At 39.1% G+C, this 22,974-nt stretch overlaps 2 protein-coding genes across 2 annotated transcripts; both read left to right on the top strand.

Moving 5' to 3' along the window:
* Window positions 1-500: 500 nt before the first annotated feature.
* On the top strand, window positions 501-3,327 carry LOC111219205 (glycine N-acyltransferase-like protein 3). Its single transcript, XM_022741818.1, has 4 exons — window positions 501-578; window positions 811-863; window positions 2,621-2,770; window positions 2,913-3,327. The coding sequence occupies exons 1-4, from the start codon at window positions 501-503 to the stop codon at window positions 3,325-3,327; spliced, it is 696 nt and encodes a 231-aa protein (XP_022597539.1).
* A 10,855-nt stretch (window positions 3,328-14,182) lies between these two features.
* spsb1 (splA/ryanodine receptor domain and SOCS box containing 1) lies at window positions 14,183-18,103 on the top strand. Its single transcript, XM_022741692.1, has 2 exons — window positions 14,183-14,904; window positions 16,502-18,103. The coding sequence occupies exons 1-2, from the start codon at window positions 14,211-14,213 to the stop codon at window positions 16,627-16,629; spliced, it is 822 nt and encodes a 273-aa protein (XP_022597413.1). The 5' UTR covers window positions 14,183-14,210; the 3' UTR covers window positions 16,630-18,103.
* The last annotated feature ends 4,871 nt before the right edge of the window (window positions 18,104-22,974 follow it).

The raw sequence follows: 22,974 nt of genomic DNA on the forward strand, positions 1-22,974 counted from the left end.
AACTTCTGACAGCTGGCTGCTCTGTTGTGGTGAACGAGCTGCAGCTCTGTCAGCTGTCAGTGTCAGCGGCAGCCGGTCTACAGTGGTGTTGTAGCAGAGCATAACACACAGATCAGCCTTAACTGAGAGAGACTGCAGCAGGGAAGTCTTGATTAGGCGTTTACAGACATATAATATCAATTTCAAGCGTCTGTATGTAATATTTTACGATAAACCGTATTAAAAAATGCATTTTTGTGTGGATTTCTTCTCAGTGCTTCGTTAAGATGAGTGCAGTTAAATGTGTTCTTTCAAGGTCAGGTAAAGTAAATACTCCTTGTATAAAGCATGAAAACTTTGGACTCCGTGTTTATCTTATCTGGGGGCAGTGGTATGTAGATGCCCGTTGAGCTGTAAACCAGCTAAATTACACCTGTGAATATTCTGTTTCACAGTGACATTGCGCGCCTTGACTCTGAACAAAGTGAAAACCGTGGCCAGTTTACTGTGCAAACACCAAAATGATCATCTTGAAAGCAGTCAAGGACCTCACTCTGATGAAAAATATCCTTTACAGGGAGCTGCCACAGTCCATCACTGTAATGCAGCTGTTTTTTTTTTTAATGAATCATTAATGTTAGTGTGGTAGTAAGGCAGAAAACAACCTTGTGTTTAATAGAAAAAGAGAATGTCGGTTGATGACTGTAGAACAAACTCCACTCTGCTGAATTCAGTCTCCAGTGTTATTTGTGTGCTGTTTTCAGCTGCAGAGATGGAGAGCCACTTGTTATTTTGGTCTTTTCCCCTGCTGTATTGTGTTCTCCATTCCAGGTTCTTGGAGGAGTGTTGCATATCCTACACAACAACTTGTGTCACCTGGAGATGTGCGTTGACTCCTGGCCTACATTCACCACTGCCATTTGTTACCGTCAAAAACAGGTATAGCACACGGGGACAAAGATAGACGACTTGCAGGCGCCTCCGGAGTGGCCTGCTGATGTCTGAATCTGCCTGTGAAGCATTTCAGCAGCAGCAGCAGCAGCAGTAGCAGCAGCAGCAGCAGTAGCAGCAGCAGCAGCTCCAGTGTGATTCCTGACATATGCACCGTCTTCACCAAGAACCCAGAAACTCTGAGAAGTCTGCTGCTTAATGAGAGGGTGGTAAACTGGAGGAACGGACTCATATTCAGAGGTAGAGTGAAAGAATGAAGGCATAACATTTCCTTAACTGATGTTTTAGAATAATTGAGGCTGCAATTTGTTATTTTTATCCGTTGTCATAGCAATATATAGTATTTTTATTAGAGTGCATTTCTACCTCATGTCTAGTTTTCATCTGTGAAATAGACCTGTGATTATACTGTAACTGTGATGCATGGTACAGACACAGACATCCAACAACAGTGCTTTTTGGTTGAGTGTAACCGTTAACTTCCCTGATTTATTACAACACTATTTCAGAGTTTAATGTCTTTTATTCACTGAAGAGATTAGCAAAGTACTTAAAGGATGAGGCTGCAATATTCTGTGTTTTTTTTTTTTTTTATTGTCAACAAATTACATGCAAAGACAGAAACCGACTTCCCCAGGCAGTGTGTAGCTCTCTGCCCTGAGGCCCATTGGTTACTTGTGAAGATTGAAAACTTTATAGGTGGATCACAAATATATACTTGAACTAAAAAAGGCTCAGTGGTTTCTTAAAACAGCTGGGCACTACTCTTACTACTTATTACTCAAACAAGAGTAAATTTTCACCTGCAGATTAAAACACTTGTGGTGTGATACAGTGAGTGTTTCTGGCAACAGGACAGTGGGATCAACTCAAAATAAACTACAGTGTGTGTTTTCATTGCAACGAAGAAACATGTCACCCAGTGCAACAATGTGGTTCAGTCATGTGTTTTAATGGAACATTGGAGGTCTATAGCACAGAGGAATAAGCTATATCACTTAGATACATGGACAATACTTGTTGGTAGGAAAAAGTCAGTGTTGGTTTTGGTCTTTTCAGGGAATTAAGAAACATAATAATCTTTATGTTTCACAATAAGAAACATAAATAATATGATCAGACTTATTCTTTAAACTTAAATGTGGCTTTTTCAAACATATTTGTGTTTGCGCTTGAAAATAGTGAATGTGTTTTCACTTATTGAAACTTCCAAAATGCAGATTAATATCAGATCATATATGCACTTATATATTTTAAGCAGTTATTGTGTGTAGTTTTAAACAACAGATGAAAAATCTGATGTTTCCTGAACAAATCATTTTGTTTGCCCATGCCACGATTAAGGCACTGATGTGACGTGATGTGCTGAAATGATATCAGTGCTGATATTGACCTTATTCAGCAAATGTCTTTTTTTCTTTCTTTTTTTTTTAAATTTTTTTAATTTTGTGTCTCTGCAATCAGGTACATCCATTCAGTCATGGAGGTCAGCTGACTCAGCTTTTGGTGCCACAGTAATCCCTGCACTCATGTTACCTTATGTACAGTAAAAAATGATTCCAATGAGTCCCATGCAGTGTGCAATACAGGTATTAAATTTGGGGAAAAGAGAGCTCTGGTGTTGGACTGTTGGACTCCAGGAGTTGAGGATTGGTGCATGTCTGACCATAATGATGAAGGTAAATTAAAGCAAATTTGCTTTTGTGTCTCTGAAAGGTTTACCAAGCTCACACTGTGATCTCATCAAAGAACTTGCCACTCTCAGTGGGCTAGATATCACAGAATATGGGGGTTATAACACCTTCATCCACTACAGCCCGGAGAATACGGACTGGCAAGAGTGAGTTTCTGAAATTTGTTCATGACCTCAATTCAGGACAGCTCCATTACTTTTTAAATCGATGAGTGGGATTAGAAAATATGATGAACATTTCACTGATTTATGTTCATAATCTCTGTTCATATTTTTCTCTGTGGTCCAGGAAGGTGTTGCTGCTGCCAGTTTCCATTCTGGATGAGTCCCACGCTGAGCTCGTGGACACACACTTGCCTTATGGAGGCAACCAGGATAGCCTCAACCATGTGAGAGCCTGTATCCGCCATCTGCCAAACCACTGTGTGATGGATGAGGAGGGCCGCCCCGCGTCCTGGATGCTGTCTGATGAGCTGTGTGAGCTGAGGATGGCCTACACCCGACCAGAGTACAGACGAGCCGGTCACCTCCTGGCTCTGTCTCTGGCTCTGATCCGCAGGATGAGCTCTCTAGGTCTGCCCGTCTACTGCCACGTCAGCCAGCATAACCAGGCCGTCATTAATGCTGTGACCTCACTCGGCTTCTCTGCATGTCCCAGTATAGAGAAGATCTCAGTGCTGCTCATATGCAAGGACAGAGTCTGAGTAAGCCAAACGAATGACAATAAAGTCTGTCAGATGATTGAAACCACACTGGAAAACTGATGTTTTATTGTAAAAGTGGAAAATGTAACAAGTACTCTCCTTCTTCTATGATTTGTTTCCTTGGAGTGCTCAAAGGATGCTGCACAGTTTACTCAATTTCTGATAGCAAACTCAAAATCACATTTTCTGTGGTGTTAGGCTGGATTTGATTAATATGCCAGCCATGCTGCTCCTTTTTGTTCACTGTAAAAAAAAAAAACAGGTATACAAATGTCTCTCAGTATGAAACAGTTCTGTATGAATCTGTCCTCTGGTGTGTGCTGAGCGGCTATTCTTGAGGAAAAGACCCCCCCCTAATCTGCAGATCATCCAAGGAGACTCTCATCCACCTGGGACCCCTCCCTGGAGGTGTGCTGTTCCACTGCTGATTGCCTCTCTGTGTTTTAGCAGCAATGCACCATTCAAGTCTGCAGGCAACTTGACAAATGAGCAGCGGTCTGAGCAGAGGGGATGCTCGTACTGCACCACACATCCTGTCCCATCCACATCCCCCTGTCCCGCAGTGGTGCACCTCTCTTAACTGACGCCCTTTGCTTAATCTAAACCTGCAGGCACTCTTCTCAAAGTCACAGTAGTACAGTACATGCTAAATACATGTTTGCAGGTTTTATTTTGGAATATTATAAATTAAATTAACTGCTTGTCAATAAACTTTGAAATGCAGCAATTAATCAATAAACTGATTGATTAGTCAGTTTATAGGAAATTAATCAGCAACTAATTTGATAATCGTGCGTCGTAAGTCGTCATAAAGCCAAACCTTCATTTGTTTTAGCTTCTCCAGTAAGAGTATGTGCTGCTTTTGTCTGTTTTTATATCATTGTAAATTGAATATATAATTCTGGTTTTGGACTTTTAGGTTGACAAAACAAGAAATTGGAAACTGTGACAGGCTTTTTTCAATATTTTAGGACATTTTATACACTAAACAATTAATTGAGGAATTGAGAAAATAGTTTAATTGATAATAGATCAATCCATAATGATAATTATGATTTGTTGCAGCCCTATTTGTAAATTTGGTGTCTGTCAAAAATATTGTGATCAATAGTTTTTGTAGAATTCTCTCAAAAAGAGTTAAATGTTACAAAAATGAAACATGGCTGCTAACGGAAAATTAAAAGAATAGTGTGTTATGTTTTCTCACTGGGCTTCTTGAACAATATACAGCACTATGTTATTATAAATAACCAAGCAGAGCTCTGTATTCCCAGAGTGAATGAATTTTTAAACCTCACTGTCCATGCACACAACTCTAATAACTGGTAAAGATTATTTTTATCGCTGTCTAAGGATTTCTGCTATACGAATGTGGACTGTGCAGGTCTTATATTGCAAGCCGTCCACTGAAACATGAGATGTCTTCTCACCTACAGCATGAATCTATTTGAGTGCTCAACCTCCAATACAGTCAAAGAGGTGTAGGACGATTCAAAAAAAGGCATCAGGAGGGTTTTATGCAAGCTGCAGCAGTTGCAGATCTTTACTCATCCCAAGGCACGTTTGTGAGTAAGATAGGAGACAAAAACTCAGAACATCAGGTACCTGACGGCTGAACTAGTTCACAAGCTGTATCAGTGTGGAGCCTGCAACTGCAGCTACCACTTGAGGACAGCATCCACCCACTGGTCCTCCTCAGAAACTGCATCTCAGAACAAGTGAGGAGCCGAGTGTCTGACGCAGCATGCGATCATTCACCTTGGCTGCGTGTGCTGCTCGGACTTGCCTTGATGCAGCTGTCCACACACATACCCCCCCACCACCACCACCACCACCACCACCACCACCCACTACCCCCCTCTATAGAGGCAGTGCACTCTGCCTGCCATGGAGTGGGACGTACTATCGATCCTGCTGAAATGATGGTTTCTAAAAGGGAGGCAGTAAGCATGTCTGCACTCCCCTCCTCCACTGTGGAGGGGCCCTGAGATATCACCAAGCTCAGCACATTGCACCATCACGGCATGGGAAAATGGGATTTTCACTGTGAGATGAGCTGAGGGGAGTAATTCAAGTCGCCAAGCTATGTTCCCCACCAAGGATGTAAAATGAGCCACGTTACCTTCAGACGCCTCACACAGTGGACAAATAAGGTCATTTTAAATCTCCTATTAATTCCAGTCCTTGTCACAAAGAAATCAGATACCAAATGTGAAAATATGCATGAGTGCTGAAGTTAAGAAGGAAGCGAAGAGGAGGAAGATGTTCACTGTTCACTCATCTTTGCAGCACTTGTTCATAATACGTGTATGTGCCACCACATGCAACATGTATCATGCGATTCTGCAAGGAATTAAATGATAATCAGAATAAGTGATACATTAAGGAAGTGTATGAGTTTTTTTGCAGACTGACTGCGAGACTCTGAACCTCAAGTAGGAGGTGTCTATTCCACAGAAACCACTAGATGGCGACAATGTCCTAGTGTTTTCCAACACTCAGGTGAAATATGGTGCATGTGAATGCTCGGGCTCACACAAGGTTGCAGGAAATTCTAAGCAAGCTTTTACAGTAGTCTGTGTCTCGTACAGTAAATGAAACAAAATAAGGGCTTATATTTACTGCTATGGAAAACATGACTGTGCTTGTCTCTTTATGAATGGGCCTTATTGTTGTGAAGAAGCTCCTGTTACTAAAGATATTTGTTTGAAAGATTAGAAGTGACTGCATCAGTTGTCCAGCGCATGAAGGTCGTGTGCAGGGTGCATCATCCTTGTCAGTCCAAATAGTCAGTCATCATATTTGACATTCCCCATGGGTCAGTGTGTCAGTCAGTGGAGTATGATTCTGACTTACTGAGCAGCAGTGACTGATGTCAAAGATCTCCGCTCGTTTTAACGTCATTCTCTGCTTTTTTAAACCATGTCAGTGGAGGACTGAATGGCCTGAGGGTCAAGTTTAACAAAAAGGTGCACCAGCGTTTCAGTGTGTGAGCAATCATAGTTCACTGGTGCTGTCGATAATATCATGCTCCTACTGAAGTTGGTCATATGGTGTGTGTGTGTGTGTGTGTGTGTGTGTGTACTTAACAGATTGGAATGTGGATTATCAATTATGGTTCCTTTCATCATCACACATCACATGCATTTCCCCAGAGTCGACCATAACAGCATAATCCTATCCAAGAACAAATTTTAAGAAGATATAAGTAGAGTACAGCAGGAAAGAAACATTCTACTGTTTTTTTGGCATATTCGTTATAAAGATACCAAACCCTCACGGTGAATATACCCCTCTCACAGAATGTACCACAGATAAGTCCAAAGCAGCTTTTTATAGTTTCACTATCAATCCATGTCTAATTTCCTATCTAACTGTATAACTAACAAAGATGTAAATGAACAGGGGCTTTGTGAGGTCCTACCTGCCTTGTACAGCATGTGAGCCCAGTGTAGTGTAGTGCAGTGTCTGCAGTTGAGGTTACACATTGAAAGATCCTGTGGTGGCCTGAAGTTAGTTTTATATTGGGAGCTGCTGGTAAGTGGATATTTTACATCTTCAGTAAACATATTTAATTTCAGTCATTGATGAACAAATATAAATTCATATTTATATTTATTTATTTATACCAATATACAGTATATTTTAAGTTTTTTGTTTTCTATTTTGAATATGTCAAAATTGTTTGTGCAATTTTGTGTGTACCTAGTGGGACACAAAAATCAGAGACTCAAGAATTTTGAGTCCCCAATGTATATTTTTGTCAAATTAGTCAATTTATCTATGTGATAGTTTTGAAAATAATGTGATATTTCAATATTTCATTGAATATTTTTATGTTCCTACAACCATATATTTGAAATGTAATAACTACTTTTCCTTATGACTTATAGCTGCAAAGCCACATTTTTCATGTTCCTCCTTCTATGTGTGTGTGTGTGTGTGTGTGTGTGCGTGTGCGTTGGTGAGTGTCCTTTGTCCATGTAAATAAAAATGTACAATGACAATTTAAAAATTCAGTAGTTTTTGATACTTGAGCATGTTACGTAAGCACTTTTTACAGTCTGACTTGATTTTATAACAATACTAGTTTATTATTATTTACAGCTATATAATTAATAATGAATTATAAGTCTTATTCTTCTTATTGTTATTTTTCCTATTATTATTATTATTATTATTATTATTATAAATGCCACTTAGTTGCCACAAGAGTATTTAAGATGATTTTTTTAGAAAACAATATATGTTGAAAAATACTGAGAAACAACATTTCACAAATCAGTACTGAAATATAAAATACGTGAATTATAGTGTGAGGCCTTTTGTGAATGTGAACTCTAAAAGAAAATGGAAAATTACAGAATACAAGTTAAAGCTACATTCAACAATGAAATTTCAATGGGCCTCATTCACCAACCATTCTTAAGAAGAAAACCCACTTACGCACTTTTTTATCACTTTTATGAAGATTCTGACATTCACCAGTGTTTTCTAATTTGGGATTCACTCTTACAAACATTTGAGTGCTTACAACTTTGAGCAAAATAAGTGCTTATTGCGTTTTCCGGTGCTCCGATTTTCGTTTTGGCTTTTCTCAACTTTCGATTACGGTATCTCTTTGTGACTTCTGTCTGTGTCTGTACAGGACCAACTGCCACACGCTTTCAATTTATAAGGAGATTGGTATTCATCAATCTAAGAACACAGGTGCTCACAATTCTGCGGTTTAAGAGCACGTTCGTGAATCTGACGTAGAGTTTTCTTGAGGACTATCTTAAGAGCAACTTAAGAAAGAATTTAAGAAAATACTTAAGAAGATATTGGTGAATGAGGCCCATTGTGTTGATTGTATGGCTACAATTAAGAATTATTTTCATTATTAGTCTTTTGATTATTTTTTTAATGAATCAATGTTCTGTAGAACATTAAACAGTTTCTCAGAGTCCCAGGTGATGTCTTCATATGTCTGACCAACATCCATCAAACGTTTTTTGCATTGGCATTTTTGAATATAAAATGTCCTTAACAATTATCGATTATGAAAATAGATCTATTAATCGACTAATTGATGCAGCTGTGTAAATGTAAAACTCGTAACAATCAGTGTATAGTTTTATCTTAGCAAATCTCAAAAGTGTGCATCATTGCAGATGCACATGTTTCATGAATACATTTATATAACCACAAAAAACCCGCATAAACTGCAATACCAATATGCAACCAACTTTGCCGTGACTGCTGACCGTCAGTAGGGAGGTCCTAATCTAGCACAGCAGCTGGGAGCATTTTACCACGTGATGTGAGAGATGTTAGAGAGAGCAGCCATCATTCACCTAATTCATGTCCTGCCTGATATGGTAAAAGCTTTGACGACAAGGACACAGAAAACTACGATGGAGTAAGTGGAGACTCTACAGCCTTACCCGGTGTCATCCACTCTGCTGCTTCACTGCCTCGTAAAGGTCTGTTTGCTGAGTGCTTTTTATTTCCCTTCTCCCTCTGTTTTCTGCTCATATGGAAGCTGCCGAAGCGTTTGTTTCGGTTTTAGTGTTCCTCTTTACATCATATTAACATGTTTGATGTCGAAAACAAGACACGTAAAATGCTGTCCCTCCCCAAAAGTCCAGTTTTGTAAGGAGTGTTAAGTTGTTCTGTCTTAGTCCCTCGTTAACACGAGCCATGTTGTGTCTCTGTTTATGCTAACAACGATGGTTTCTTGTTGTGTAACAAACGTTCGAACGCGGTCGAGCTCCAGGTAAACAGAAACAATGTTGCAAATCAACGACTAGTAACGTTCGATTCATGTGCTGCTCCAGTCTGTGGTCGCGTGGACGCTCCTCGAGGTTGGAGCACACGGCTCCCAGGCCCACGAGAGCTTATTTGAAGATTAGACTGCTTTTACATTAGCTAGCATGACAAGCTATTATGGTTTAACTGTCCAGAAGGCCTACATCTACTCAGTTGCCACATTATTAGGGATACTTGCTTTTAGGTAATGCGCTCTAATAGAGCTGCCAATACCCTTAACTTTAATGAAGGTTACAATAGGTTCAGTTTTTGTTAAAACTGTTGTAGAGAAATGCTGGTTCAGCTTTATAGTTATTCTGGGGGCTGTGAGTAGATTGATTATACTCATAGGTGCTTTGAATATAATGTGGTCTCTCCTAATTGATATAAATAGGATGTTGGTGTTTCTAATATTTTGTCCACCCCATTTATGCCAGTGAAGGTAGACCTAATATTAGAAATGCCTCTCAGTCTTACACTTTACAATTCAACAGCATCATAAACTACAACATCAGAAATGACCACAATGAAAGTTGAATCAACAAAAATAGAACTTTGTAACCGTCATGATGATATGATTTGCAGAGTTGTTATATTGGACTGCAATCGTTTTAGTTAGGTGTACCTAATAAACTGGAACATGAGTGCACTAAAGATAATGTAATTAAACAAAGCAAAGTACAATAAAAGTAAACTAAATCATATATATTTAACCTGTTCAAAGCTAAAACACTTTAAGTTTCAGTTTAAATTTCATCTTTAGACAAGTCATAGCAAAGTGCTAGACTACATAATATTAAGGAACTCCATAATACATAACATGTTCAAGCATTGCATCCATACAATGGATGACTTTGTCTTTGGTAGGCTAAATCATGAGCTTTATGTACTCAGCAGGTCAACAAACAGGCTAGGACTTAAGTTCAGGTGGGACCAGTTTAAATTGGGCCTTACAATAGACACAAGTGTTTCCTTGGCCCAGCAAGTCCAGCGAGCCCTTCCTCTTGCATTTTAATCAGCTCCAAACCAACCCAGGGGCCCAGGACCCCCAAACAGCCCAGGCAGGCATCCCAGTTCAAATATATCCCTCCACAAGCCACCTTTTATTCTACTAATGGATATGTTTGTTCTGAAGTCCAAGGTAAATGTGGGAAGACCTTTTATTGTTCTTTTAGTTTTGATTTGCATATTGTGTGCGCTGTAAGGTGGCCCTTTGCCACAGGGAGAGGAATTGGTAAACTCCTGGCTCAAAGGGTGTGCAAATTAACATGTTTCACTCTCCCTGAATGCTGGACAGGCATTGAAAAAGAGATTGTTTACATTCAGATGCTGGCCACCCGCTGCTTGCTTTTTCTTCCCTCCTGTTTTCCAATCACTGAAGAGACATGACCCATTTAAATGGTTGTTTACTTGCATTAGAAGAAGAGCCAAAGCACTTCTCAATGAACTCTTGTCTACAATTCAATTAGAGTGGCCTTCCCAGCAGCACAGTTTTCCACATTACACAATGCTCTCTACAGCCTTACTGCAACACAGGCCAAAACACGAAGACCAAAGAGCGGCAGTAGTCACACCTGCACCCACAAAAAGTCACGTCATGTCTTTGGGATACTGATCCTTAATGCGAAGTGTGGGGTATCAGGCCAAATAGGGTTTTCACTATAAAAGAATGGCCTGACTATTGACCTAAAGTAGTCCTGTTGGCATCAGCTGCCTTGTTAAAGTTATAATAAAGAAATGTAAAAATTGGGTATAAGATGGTGTTTTAACAGTTATATTCAGGCTTCTCAGTAATAAACTGGAAGTGCCCTTTCACAGCTGTGGTCTTTTGTAATGGAGTCAGTATAGTGAAGCACTGCAGGTATTCATCAGGCTTTTATTGTCAAGTTTATGTCTTCTTGAAACTCTTTCTGCCTGAAAAAAGCTGTGTCCCTCAAATACGACAGAACTGGCTTATTTTTTTAAGCCAGACGTTTTATTACTGCTTTTCCTGTTGCCCTCTGACTAGACAGCCATATAATAGGAAATGGCTGGAGTTTTTCCCCTCTTTTTTCCTATTTTTGGAGTTTGTGGGAATATTTCACTTTCAGACTAGCTGAATAATGTTTCAGCCCATTGAGGGTCATGGATCTACTTTTTTGCTGTTAAGTGCTGCTTTTCTAAAACCAACACTATTAAATTTTAAAACAATCATAATGCCATAAAACCATGATAGTTTACACCTAAAATTGTTTTTATCATTTGACCAAATAAAGTTCATTCTGATTGTGGTTTGGAGATTTTGAGGCACTAAAAAATAAGCCCATGAGTTGTCCCCTCTGTTAGGTTGTCAGGCTCTTTCTGTTGTAGCTGCTTAATAAGTGGCTGAAATTGGCAACATCATGACATCACAGATTCTTGGATTGACTCTGCTTTATCAAGAAAAGCTGGAGAAGTAATGCGTAAAATTGAGGACAGCTAATCAAATAAGATTTCAGTGTTTTTTTTTTTTTTTATGTTGTTTGTGTGGCGTAATCATGAATGAGTCACTTAGCAAAAGAAGCACATAATAACATGGGTGTCTGCCAGTTTAAACAAGCATATCTCTGTACACTACATGAATCTGAATGTTTTATAAACCCCATGGAAATTTATAAGGATCAAGAGAGAATATTGATCTATGGATCAGGTACATTAAGATTAACATGAAAGCATATCGTAGTGCATCACTGACATGTCTTTTGTAGATCTACAGATGTCAAAAAAGTTCAAAATTAGTTATTGATCTACAGTTATTAAGAAAAAAAAAAAAAGTTCAAAATTAGTCATAACTGTTATTAGCTGATTTCTTGATAATAGTGTCTCCAAGTGTGTGACTGTGAAATTCTAATCATGCAAGTTTATCAAAAACAGAATTTATTAAAACATAACACTTAAAAGCACAATTTAACAGCTTTATTCCAATTGTTGTCTTTACCATAGATCCAAAATCATCACAAAGGCACAGTTCAACAAATATAGGATGCATTTGCTGTGCTCTTCAATTGTTAAATGTAAAGCTTTAAGCAGGTGCCTTCCTAGGTATAATGTAATTTGATGTTGCAATAGTGGGATGCTACATTTTTCTGGAAAATTGATTGAGAAAATGTTAATGGATACAATCATGAGATTTATGTTTTTTGCTAATCCAGTGATTTGAAAATCAAAGTACTTTAACCATGCAGATGGAAAAATCATTGAAAATCCAATAAAGCAGTCTTGCAGCATTGCAGCATTGCCTACAATTGACCAATGTGACCAAACATGTTAAAGTGATAGCTACCATGGTAAAAAGTGTATGGCACAATCTCTGACAGATTACAAATTTATATTGTCTCATATATACTGTCACACTGCCCAACCCTAGTTAGCCATTTGTCTAGAAAGACTGTACACAGCAGCTAAACCCTGTCAGTTATTAAATGTTGAACTGCAGTTTTTCGATCTAGGCTAGTCTGTTCACTGTTAATAGTCCAATCCAGTATACAGGGTGCCATTCAGGGACCATTGCTTTTCTCCATAATTGTATTCTCTGTGATAATTTTTCATGCTTCAATTTTTATGTAGATGATAGTTGTCTACTGCTCATCCACTTCAGTAGTGCAAACCCCTTTTTAACTTAACCTAAATTGGTGTTAAATGCAGTCAAATTTAAAGTCATGCTATTTTCAAATGGCAAAAAGGTGACAAATTCATCTTATCTCAACTCCTCAAGGGGTTGAGATAAGTATTGAATTATTATTATTATTATTATTATTATTATTATTATTATTATTATTATTATTGATCAGAACCTGACATTCAAATCACACACTGAAAACCTTGTTTCCAAGCTGAAACTTAATCAATTTTCTTTTTGAGGAATAAGTCTTGTTTCTCCCTCCAGGCAAGGAAACACTTGATTTCAGCAACATTTTAGCTGTATTGGATTACCGGGATCTTCTCTTTATGAATGCAGCTGAATGCACATGCATTCCATTTGTGTGTATTGCAAGTTGTATTTGTCTGTTTGTGTTGTTTGTGTTTTCATGTAACTCATAAAAAAAAAAGAGATTTAAATCTCAATCAGACTTGTTACCTGGTTAAATAAATGATTTAATACAATAAGAACTATATAACCTTTTCAATCTAGAAAATACATTTATGACTGAGTGGCAGAAACTTGTTGGTCTTGTCTGTCATGTTGACTCAACGTTATAGTGAACTGGTAGGGAGGAAGAACAACACCATACAGTCTTGATCTACTCTCTGACTGCTCCAAATTTTACATTAAGTTGAAATGGCTGTGGGTAAATACATGACAATCAGAGTACATTGTTACTACGGCTGTAGGAAATGAGGCCACGGTCAGCAGATACATGGTCCTTGCTGTTGTGTACTGATAATGTTATCAGTGTGTGCTTGTGTTTAGCTTTACATCTCAGATTTCTTAGGTCATGGGACACTGCCTTCTTTAAGAATAACATGAAAACAAAGCCACTTTTGAGGTCACTGAACAGCTCTGCAGTTAATATCAGTTGTTGTCCACTGATTACCAAATGAATAGCTTTAAAATATTGAGTGAACTTCCCGTTAAACGTAAACATGCACTGTAACATTTACAACAAATGCTGTATGATGTCATTATAGCAGATCTACCATTTTGTTGTCAAAGGGCGTCATGGCATGATAAGGATGGTCTTACAATGTTCCTCTATGTTTAGCTTGTTGTTTTGTAGGATTTGATGTTTCCTGACATTTCCTGGTACAAACAGAAGATTGCTAATTAGATTAGTGAGTAATTAACTTGTCTTTTTTTAATTCATCTCCTCTAATCTCTCCAGGTGGGCTTCAGACAACACCTGGTCTGACCTTGGCTGTCTGCATCTAGTGGCCGAGGGAGCTCAAACCTGTTCCTAGGCTTTGAAGGAGCACAGTGGAGGAGAGGGTCTAAGGCTAATCACTCCCCCCATTATTATTTGAGGAGGGGGGAGGAGGAGGAGGAGGAGGAGGAGGAGGAGGCGGCGGCGGCAGTGGTGGTGGTGGTGGTGGAGGAGGAGGAGGAAGAAGAAGGAGCTGCTATAACGACCCCGAGCATGGGGCAAAAAGTCCCAGGTGGCATCAAAACCATTGATATGCGGGATCCGGCATTCAGCCCCCTGAAGCTGGAGCTACAGGCCCTGAGTCACACCAAACCGTCTCGACTGGATCTGCTGCTGGACATGCCACCTGCCAGCGTGGATGTCCAGGTCCAGCACTCGTGGAACAATGATGACCGTTCCCTCAATATCTTCGTCAAGGACGACAACAAGCTGGTGTTTCACAGGCACCCTGTGGCTCAGAGCACGGACGCCATCCGGGGCCGCGTTGGATACACAAGGGGCTTGCACGTGTGGGAGATCAGCTGGGCCATGCGTCAGAGGGGCACACACGCTGTGGTCGGAGTGGCTACAAGTGACGCCCCGCTACACTCGGTGGGCTACACAGCTTTGGTGGGAAGCAACGCTGAGTCGTGGGGCTGGGACCTGTGCAGGAGTAAACTCTACCATGATGGCAAGAACCTCCCAGGAAAAACCTACCCAGGCTTCCTCGAGCCAGACGACACCTTCATAATCCCAGACTCCCTCTTAGTAGTCTTGGACATGGACGAGGGGACTCTGGGTTACATAGTGGATGGACATTATCTAGGGGTGGCGTTCAGAGGACTTAAGGGCAGGAAGCTGTACCCAGTAGTGAGCGCCGTGTGGGGACACTGTGAAATTCGAATCCGGTACATAAATGGACTCGATCGTAAGTACAAACTTTTAACCTTTTTTAAAATCTTCCTTGTTTAATCTTTTCTCTCATGAGCAACAGCGTTTGTGATCTGTGATGCTGTCTTGGTTCAGCTCTTGCATAACCACAGACAGCATTTATTGAAGCAATAAACAAAGGTGTGACAGTTGAGGATTTGTCATATTACTGCAGACGGGGTTACTGTAGAGCAGCATTATTGTCTCTGACTTGCACCAGTATGGCTGTCCCTTGGCTATTATGTAAAGCAGTTCATTTGATAACATGACTGATTTGTATTCTTGCTTTGCCATCCAGATTATATGTGAATTAATATATATATGTGAAATCGCTGTTTCTCAAATGAGAATGATGTCACTGTTTCCTGCTTTCAGTGAGGAGTTAAGACATGTTGTAGTGACACGTGATGTCGCTATAACCTGTCCTAGCTTTTCCTATTAATTGTACTTTTCCCTTGTTTTTCATTCAGGCTGTGGCACCTCCTTCATAGTTTTTTGTGTTACTTAATGTTCATGAACCAAAAAACAAGCTGCTTGTTTTTCCCTCCAGACAAATGTAAGATGATTCCAATTGAATTAATCCCAATTATTCCATGGTAAAAGAGTCATGAGCTTTCAATGAGGAAACATAGGTGCTTATCAAAACATGTTGTACTACCCACATGTCCCAAGTGCTCTGTGCTCATTAGATTTTTATGTTCAGCTCAGATCCCCTGACCTACTTTTAGGTCTTTGAAAAAGAAGAGCTACAGATGCAGCGGTAGGCATGAAAACCAGTTTCAGTTTGATTTGACATTGCTCTTACTGTTGGATGTGGAGCAGGGAAATCCCTTATCTTGTACACTGATATTAAAATCAGTTTCAGTATTTGGATACACAATGTTGGTACTGCAGCCAAAGAATATGTAAAAATATTTTTTCGTCTTCGTGGCTTAGTTTACATCTACAAAAAGTCACTGGTAAAATAGGACTGTCTATTGATCAGTACTTTTTGAAGGAGGAGCAAAATCTTTCTATAGCACATATTGAAAATTGTCAAGTACTGAAGTTTAGTACTCAATATTTAGTCACATTCATGTTGTTCTTTGATCAGATATTTCCTTGTTGAAATTACACACAATGTCCATTACAATAAGCCATTTTTTTATGACAAGCAGCCAAAAAAAACAAAGAGATTTTCCTTGACAATTGATACAAATGAAAAATTCTAATTCTAAATTTAATTTATTAGTTGTTCTCCTTAGTCAATACCTGTTTGTCCATTTCATGACTTCAGAGTGGATTTCATATCATAACAACTTCCCTCTGTTGGAGTCTGTGTAGACTGGTGCCAACATCTTGATCCAAGATTTTTTTCATAATCATATCAACTGATGGCAACATGAATGGAGGCAAATAATTTTGGTATATTTTACTTCATTTGTATCAAACACAGCAATGGCTTTATAGTTTACAAGAAATTGATTGTGTTCTCTGTGGTAACAAAAGATAAGGGGTTTAATGCTGTTCAATTCCCATTTTCAGAGATGTCTGCCATTGTAAACACATAAAAAAATGCTCTACCTCATGCCCCTCCCTCTCTTGTCTCCCTCCAGCTGAACCCCTTTCTCTGATGGACCTGTGTAGGCGTTCAGTGAGGGTGGCATTAGGAAGAGACCGTCTGAGTGAAATCCATAGACTGCCCCTGCCAGCCTCTCTCAAGAACTACCTGCTCTACCAATGACCACGCTGACAGTCACAACACACACAGCACACCCTCGTCTCTTTCTGTTTCTCTGGGATCCTTTTTGGGTTGAACCCGTTTGACAGCATTGTTCAAACCTCCAGGACTGACTAAGCCTCATGAATGATTCAACAAGTATGCTTTCTGTGTCAGTGGATGGACTCGTTTTTGAGTTTCTTATCCTGTTTTTATGACTCTTTGCAGTTGTGTTCTCTAACTTTATCAAATCAGGAATCACTGAGCACTATGCACATGCTGATCCAGACGATGCCATGACAGTCACCATATTGGTGTACCTCCTCCAGTTTGTAAGTTGATGTGGCATATGTAGTCAGTACCTCTGCTGTGACCTCCAGGCTTTATGATTCTGAATTTCTATCTTGTAGCCTTTTTAAATTTAAATGCTATTGTGCAAAAAAAAAATATTGTGTGATGGAAATTGAAAAAGGTGCAGAGGTGCACTGTCAGTATCTGACCACAAGGTGGCATTGCATACTCATGTCAGCTTGTACGTCCTGTCAAATCGAGAATTATAACATGAAATCCTAATTGCTTTTAGAAAATGTAGTTTTTAAATAGATAATGAATGAAATCTTCCGTTCACACAACACAGAAATTAGATGCTGACCACTCTATTGGGGGTATGAAGTGCATTGTGGATGAATGCACTGTGAGGCAGCTGAAGAGCAGCTCCCACCACTCACTGCACTATCAGTTCTCGCTGCGATATACATGTGCCCCATTGCTTGCCATCAGGCATCTGACAGGAACATCATTAGCGGAAATTTTAACGGAAGGATAATGCCACTGTGATTATTTGTAGCATGCACCTGCAGGAAATTTTTCTCAATACAATCAGTGTCTTTTTTAAAAAATCTTTTGTCACTCCTGCTTTTTGTAGTTCATTAGTTTTCAACCACATGCTGTCGAGGCCCGAGAGAGCTGTTTTTATTAATTCAACCAGTCGCATCAGCTGATTTCACTCGTTTGCACATATAAAGCCAGAGAATGGAAATCAACTGGTGAAGACGCTACTGTAGGGTAATGGTTGGTTGCAATGAAAACCTGCTATCCTTGGGGTCTCACTGCCACATAGCTGAGAACCATTGATGTAGTGTTTGTGTTTTATGAGATTTAAGGGTGGGGGGGGTGCAGACTATGTAGGTAAACGGTATTGTGCTTGAATCAGCACAGTTCAGATGTAAGGCAATGTAAAGACGGAAAAAGACAATCCACAAAGTGCTGCACAAATGTAATAAAGAAGGTCAGATTGCCAACATATTGTCAAATGCCATATCATAGACCTGTTGACTGTAGTATTTTTAAATGTGCAGATGTGGTACACATTCAGCACTCAGCTGGATGTGCACACACTGTGCCACACCTTACTTTTCCTTGCTTGCAGCTTCCATTTTATTTGTACTCCTTGTTGTAGATTTGTTTGTAAGTATCTATTAAAGATTATTTCAGATTATCTGTTGTGCATTGTACGATTGTCATTTTGCTGCTTAAGGCAAGGCGATCCATTTAGATGCTGCAAACTGTGGTCTCAAAAGCTACTATAGAGTAGAGTCAACACCTGAAGCATGTAAATCAATTAGTGTTGAACCTGAGGGGAAATTACTTATATTATTAACTCTATATTATTTGATGACTATTCATCCATCCTCCATTCATCTGTAATTCACAGGGATAGAACTTATATTTTTAACTTCGGTGTGTTGTTGAACATAAACAAAAGTCACTTACAGTATACAGTATCGTAGCTTGTTGCAATTCAAAGATGCAAAGATTTTAAGGCTATGTCTATCAAGACCAACATTCAACCACTTCACAAATCAGTTCACTATTCTTACGAGGGGTGAATGTGAAACAACAAATTTGTATTGAAATATAATTGGCTAGAAATAATATTTGAAGTCCCCATGCAGCAACCCACACAGGTGTTTTCACTTACTTTGCCTGATTGGACCTCTCGTCAGGACAGGGTGGGTGTGTAGGTACGATCTGAGCTTGATTGACGGGGTTTTTTCACAGAAGACATTTTCACATGTCACAGTAGGAACATCTAATGTATGAATAATAAAATGAATTACGGCTGAATTTCATGTAGCTGCTTCAGTTTTCACAGTCCTGGCATTGTGTATGCCAGCTCACTTATCTCACAGTCGTGGCTTACTGGGAGGCTTAAATAGAGCCGAGCCATTGTTAATGTCATTAGTTGAAACCTGTGGTTATGACAAGTCACAAGTCGGTACATGTTTATTGACATCACCAAACTTGATCAGAGGTCTATCCGGCCAGAACAGTTGAAAACACCTGTGTGGCTGTGCAGGGCCTTTTGTTATCTCAGTGGCAAAACGGGAATCTACCAGCAGTGCGTCATGATGATTTGACTCCCTCACCCAGTTGCATCAGTCTCAACAGCACAGAAACTGACAAAGGATTAGGATGAGCAGTGGAACTTAGGCACATTGGCTACACACAAAGTATTTACCACGAAAAAGTCTTATTTTAGCCACAGCATACAGAGACCAAAGCGAACATTAGTTTTCAGAAACGGAATCATTTGACCTTGAACCTTATGTCCATAAATATTACTGGGCCCCGATTTAATGTTTCCCAAATGTAACTCCTTTCCTTCTGAAAGTCAGTGAGATGTGGAGCCACAAATTCAAGGTGCTGGGAAGTGTCATGTTCCCTAAAATGGTATGAAATGCAGTTTGGAACATGGAAGTGAGTGCATTGACCCTACACAGACAGCACTCGCATCCATACCCAGTTTAGCTGTCTGAAATAATGTAAATGTAGCTTATTTAGCACTTGGTTGAATGTGACACACCACATGTTTTATTTGTGGATTTTTATGCACATATTCAATATACTGAAAATGTTACCAAACTAAAAACTAGAGATGATGAACAATGATTACAGTGTAAGGCAAGAAACATTCTTCAGGCCTTGTCAAAAACAACCACAGAATATTATAAGCTAAATAAAGGCTGTTACTAACTTGCAAAGACATTGAGTATATGCCAAATGGCCTGGAAGTAAATTACACTTTGCAGGTTTACACTGAAATACTACTGAAGATAAATCAAACAAGGTCCGAGCACTTGAAATGTACATGGGCCAAACATTGAGGGAAACCAGTATTAAAGGGGGCTGGGAGTGGTGGGATGGGTGTGGGGCGATTTGAGCCTCTGTCGCTGCCACTTCAGTCTCCAACTACTGTGACAGTTTCACTGATACAGAAACTGAGACAGTTCAGTCCCGGTAATTGTTTAGTATTTTACATAAGGCACAGGATTAAGTTTATCTGTATATACACACACACACACACACACACACACACCCATGAGCACATAAACATTGTGTTCAGCAGCAGATTCAAAGAAACCCAGGGAGATTTCTGAAAGCACCAAATAACCCCAATGGGATCCAAACTGCACCTACAATTTAACAAGGCCAGTAGTTCAAAAACAACACTATGATGATGATGAGGTGACAAGAAGGAATGAAACTAAATACAGCTGGTTGACAGAAAAGATTTGAATTTCACTTCTTAGAGTTATGATGAACTAACTGTCCTGCAGCTGCAGGTTTCATATTTGGTCACTTGGTGTCAGCATTTCCAACACTTACGTAACCATGAAGCCCAGTCAAGATCATCCGGCCTCATTGTTGAGCCCAACAGGAAACGTATGTATGTAAAAGAACCAATACAACAGTGTAAAAATAATCCTACTTGAGCAAAAGAAAATAAGTATTATCTGCAAAATAAATAGTAAAAGTAATCATTCTGCAGTAATATGCCCCATGTGACTGATACATTATGATATGTCACATTTACATATATCTCAATTCATAAGCATCATTTTACTGCATACAACTGCAATTAGTGGGTCATGAGATGATTAATGAGGCAGGGTTTATTTTGTGAAATACTGAGTAATCTACCGCTTTGAGCCTAAAACAATTATTTAAATCTCAGCTATTCAGAAAATCATTATTTGATGAAACTGCCAACAACTCAATACATCTGCACGACAAGGAGCTCCAAAAGGACTGCTTTTTTTAAAAGATTCCAAACGTGAAAAAGGCTGGGAACTACTCATTCAGTAGTTTAGTAAGTTTAGATTAGTCAATATATTATATTTCTTATCCGTGTGTTGATGTAAAATCTTAGTCTGAAAAGTAACCAGTAATCAAAGCTGTTAAATAAATGCAGTTGAGTAAAAAAGTACAATATTTCCTTCTGAGATAAGTATGAAATAGCAAATGCTCAAGTATAGTACAAGTGCCTCAACATTGTACTTAAGTTGAGTAAAGTTACTTCTTGACAATACTAAAATACAGTTTATTTGCATTTGTTTTACTTGACCCATGTCAGAGGTTGATTCATTGACAGAGGCTTAAATTAGACCATTCATGTTGGCAAGAGTGATACAATGCGATCCAATCCTTGTTACATAATACAATGTGTTACACTACATTCTCCCACTGTAACAAAACAGTAAAGGATTAAAGACATTTTAACCGAGTGAATTGAATCTTTATCAATGAGGGAAGTCAGTTGAGCAGGAAGGTCAGTGTTTAGGTTTGGGTTAGGGTTAGGGTTGTGTAATTTCAAACACATAATTAATGCACACTGTGAATACAGGATGACAAACGTGGTTATGATTACAAAATCAAGCTCAACTGGTTTGACAGGTTTCAACACACACGCATGGCACGGATGTTATTGTGCAGACAAACAGACTGCTATCAAGGTGACTGAGTAACTTATTTTTCTGTAGCTTAGATATCCTCAGGGTGACAACAGGGTCGACATTCCAACTTTTATTACACATCACTCATTGGTGGGCAGCACATAACATAACATCACGTGTTCATTATGCCACAGTTAAGAGTGTCATGTTTTGTCTCCAGTTAAAATCAAGGTCTTTGTTGTCTTGTGGTCTTCCTGCTGAAGAAGATATAGTTGTTGATCTTGATCTTGGACTTTTTTCTTTTTAATCTCCCTATTTTTGTGTGTTATCATTGGAACAGGCCAATTATAGTTAGTAAGGCAGGAGGTGATAAGTATTATATAACTGGTTTGAGATAAGCATGCAGATCTAAATGTACCATCATAGTATTGGATGACCTTTACATCACATACCTCACATCAAGCCGCATAGACTACCTTGATCTTATTATGAAATTAAAAGAATTAAAATAATAATTATGGGGTTCCTCATTAAAGAGTAGCCATGTTTGAACCACCTACATCTGCATGTGTTTCTCTGGACAGTGTTTCCCTGTTGAGCTGCAGCGTAAAATAAATAGTAAGAAACAGGAAATTTTGAACCAAAACAGATGTAACTATGGATGCTGATTTGTATAGCTCAGACAGCTGAAGCCATAGAAGCTTTGGATGAACTTTTTTTTTTTACATTGTGAACCTATCCTTTAAATACCAGCAGGAAAAGGTTACTATTTCATTAGAACTTCATTCACTATTTGAGGAGACCGTGGGGCAAAAATATGTTCTTGGGCACTTATTGACACCCACATTACTAGGCAGATTCATTATTTCCCCAGGCACCCAGAAACCGACTAGTATTCTGGACCTGAAATTATTAGTTGATTAATTGATTAAGCATTTAATTGCAGCTTCCATTCCAGTGTCAGCTTCTCAAATGTGTATATTTACTATTTTCTGAGTTCTCTGTGATAGTAATTCTTACGGGTTTTCACTGTTAGCCAGCAAAATGAAAGGAAGAAGCCATTTGTGTATGTGAACTTGGGCTCCAGGAAATAATGATGGGCATTTTTCACTGTTTGCTGAAATATTACAGGTTGAACAATCAATCGATTTTCAAAGAAAATAAAAAATGATTGACAATGAATATAATTGTTGGTAGCAGCCTTACAGCACTTTTGTCATTAATTAATGCTACACTGAGCAAGGTTTTCTGTGTATTAACTACTTGACACGGAAAAAAGTTGCTTTCATAAAACACAACTTCACAAGTTAAAACAATATGAAGTAAAACAATTCAGGTCTTAAAGCTTGATTTTGAAATTTTTGACCCTATTCATAGGCTACAACAAAGTTAATCATGGGCTCTGTTCTAAAGTGAACATAGCTGTAAATTATTAAGTCTTCTACTTTATATTGAAACTGGTGAAGGTCAGGAGGGCCTCAGAAGTTCAAAGTGTTGTTTTTGGGATCTCTGTTTGTTGTGGATAGCAGTTGTGTAACGACTTGAAAAAGGCCAAAGAGAAGGTGGGGAGCACATGTGCCTACGTCACGGACAACACCCCCATCCGTCCCACTAACGTCACAGCGAGCCACTC

The sequence above is a fragment of the Seriola dumerili genome, unplaced genomic scaffold (genome assembly GCF_002260705.1).
Source record: "Seriola dumerili isolate Sdu_G_001 unplaced genomic scaffold, Sdu_1.0 BDQW01000056.1, whole genome shotgun sequence".
NCBI lineage: Eukaryota > Metazoa > Chordata > Actinopteri > Carangiformes > Carangidae > Seriola > Seriola dumerili.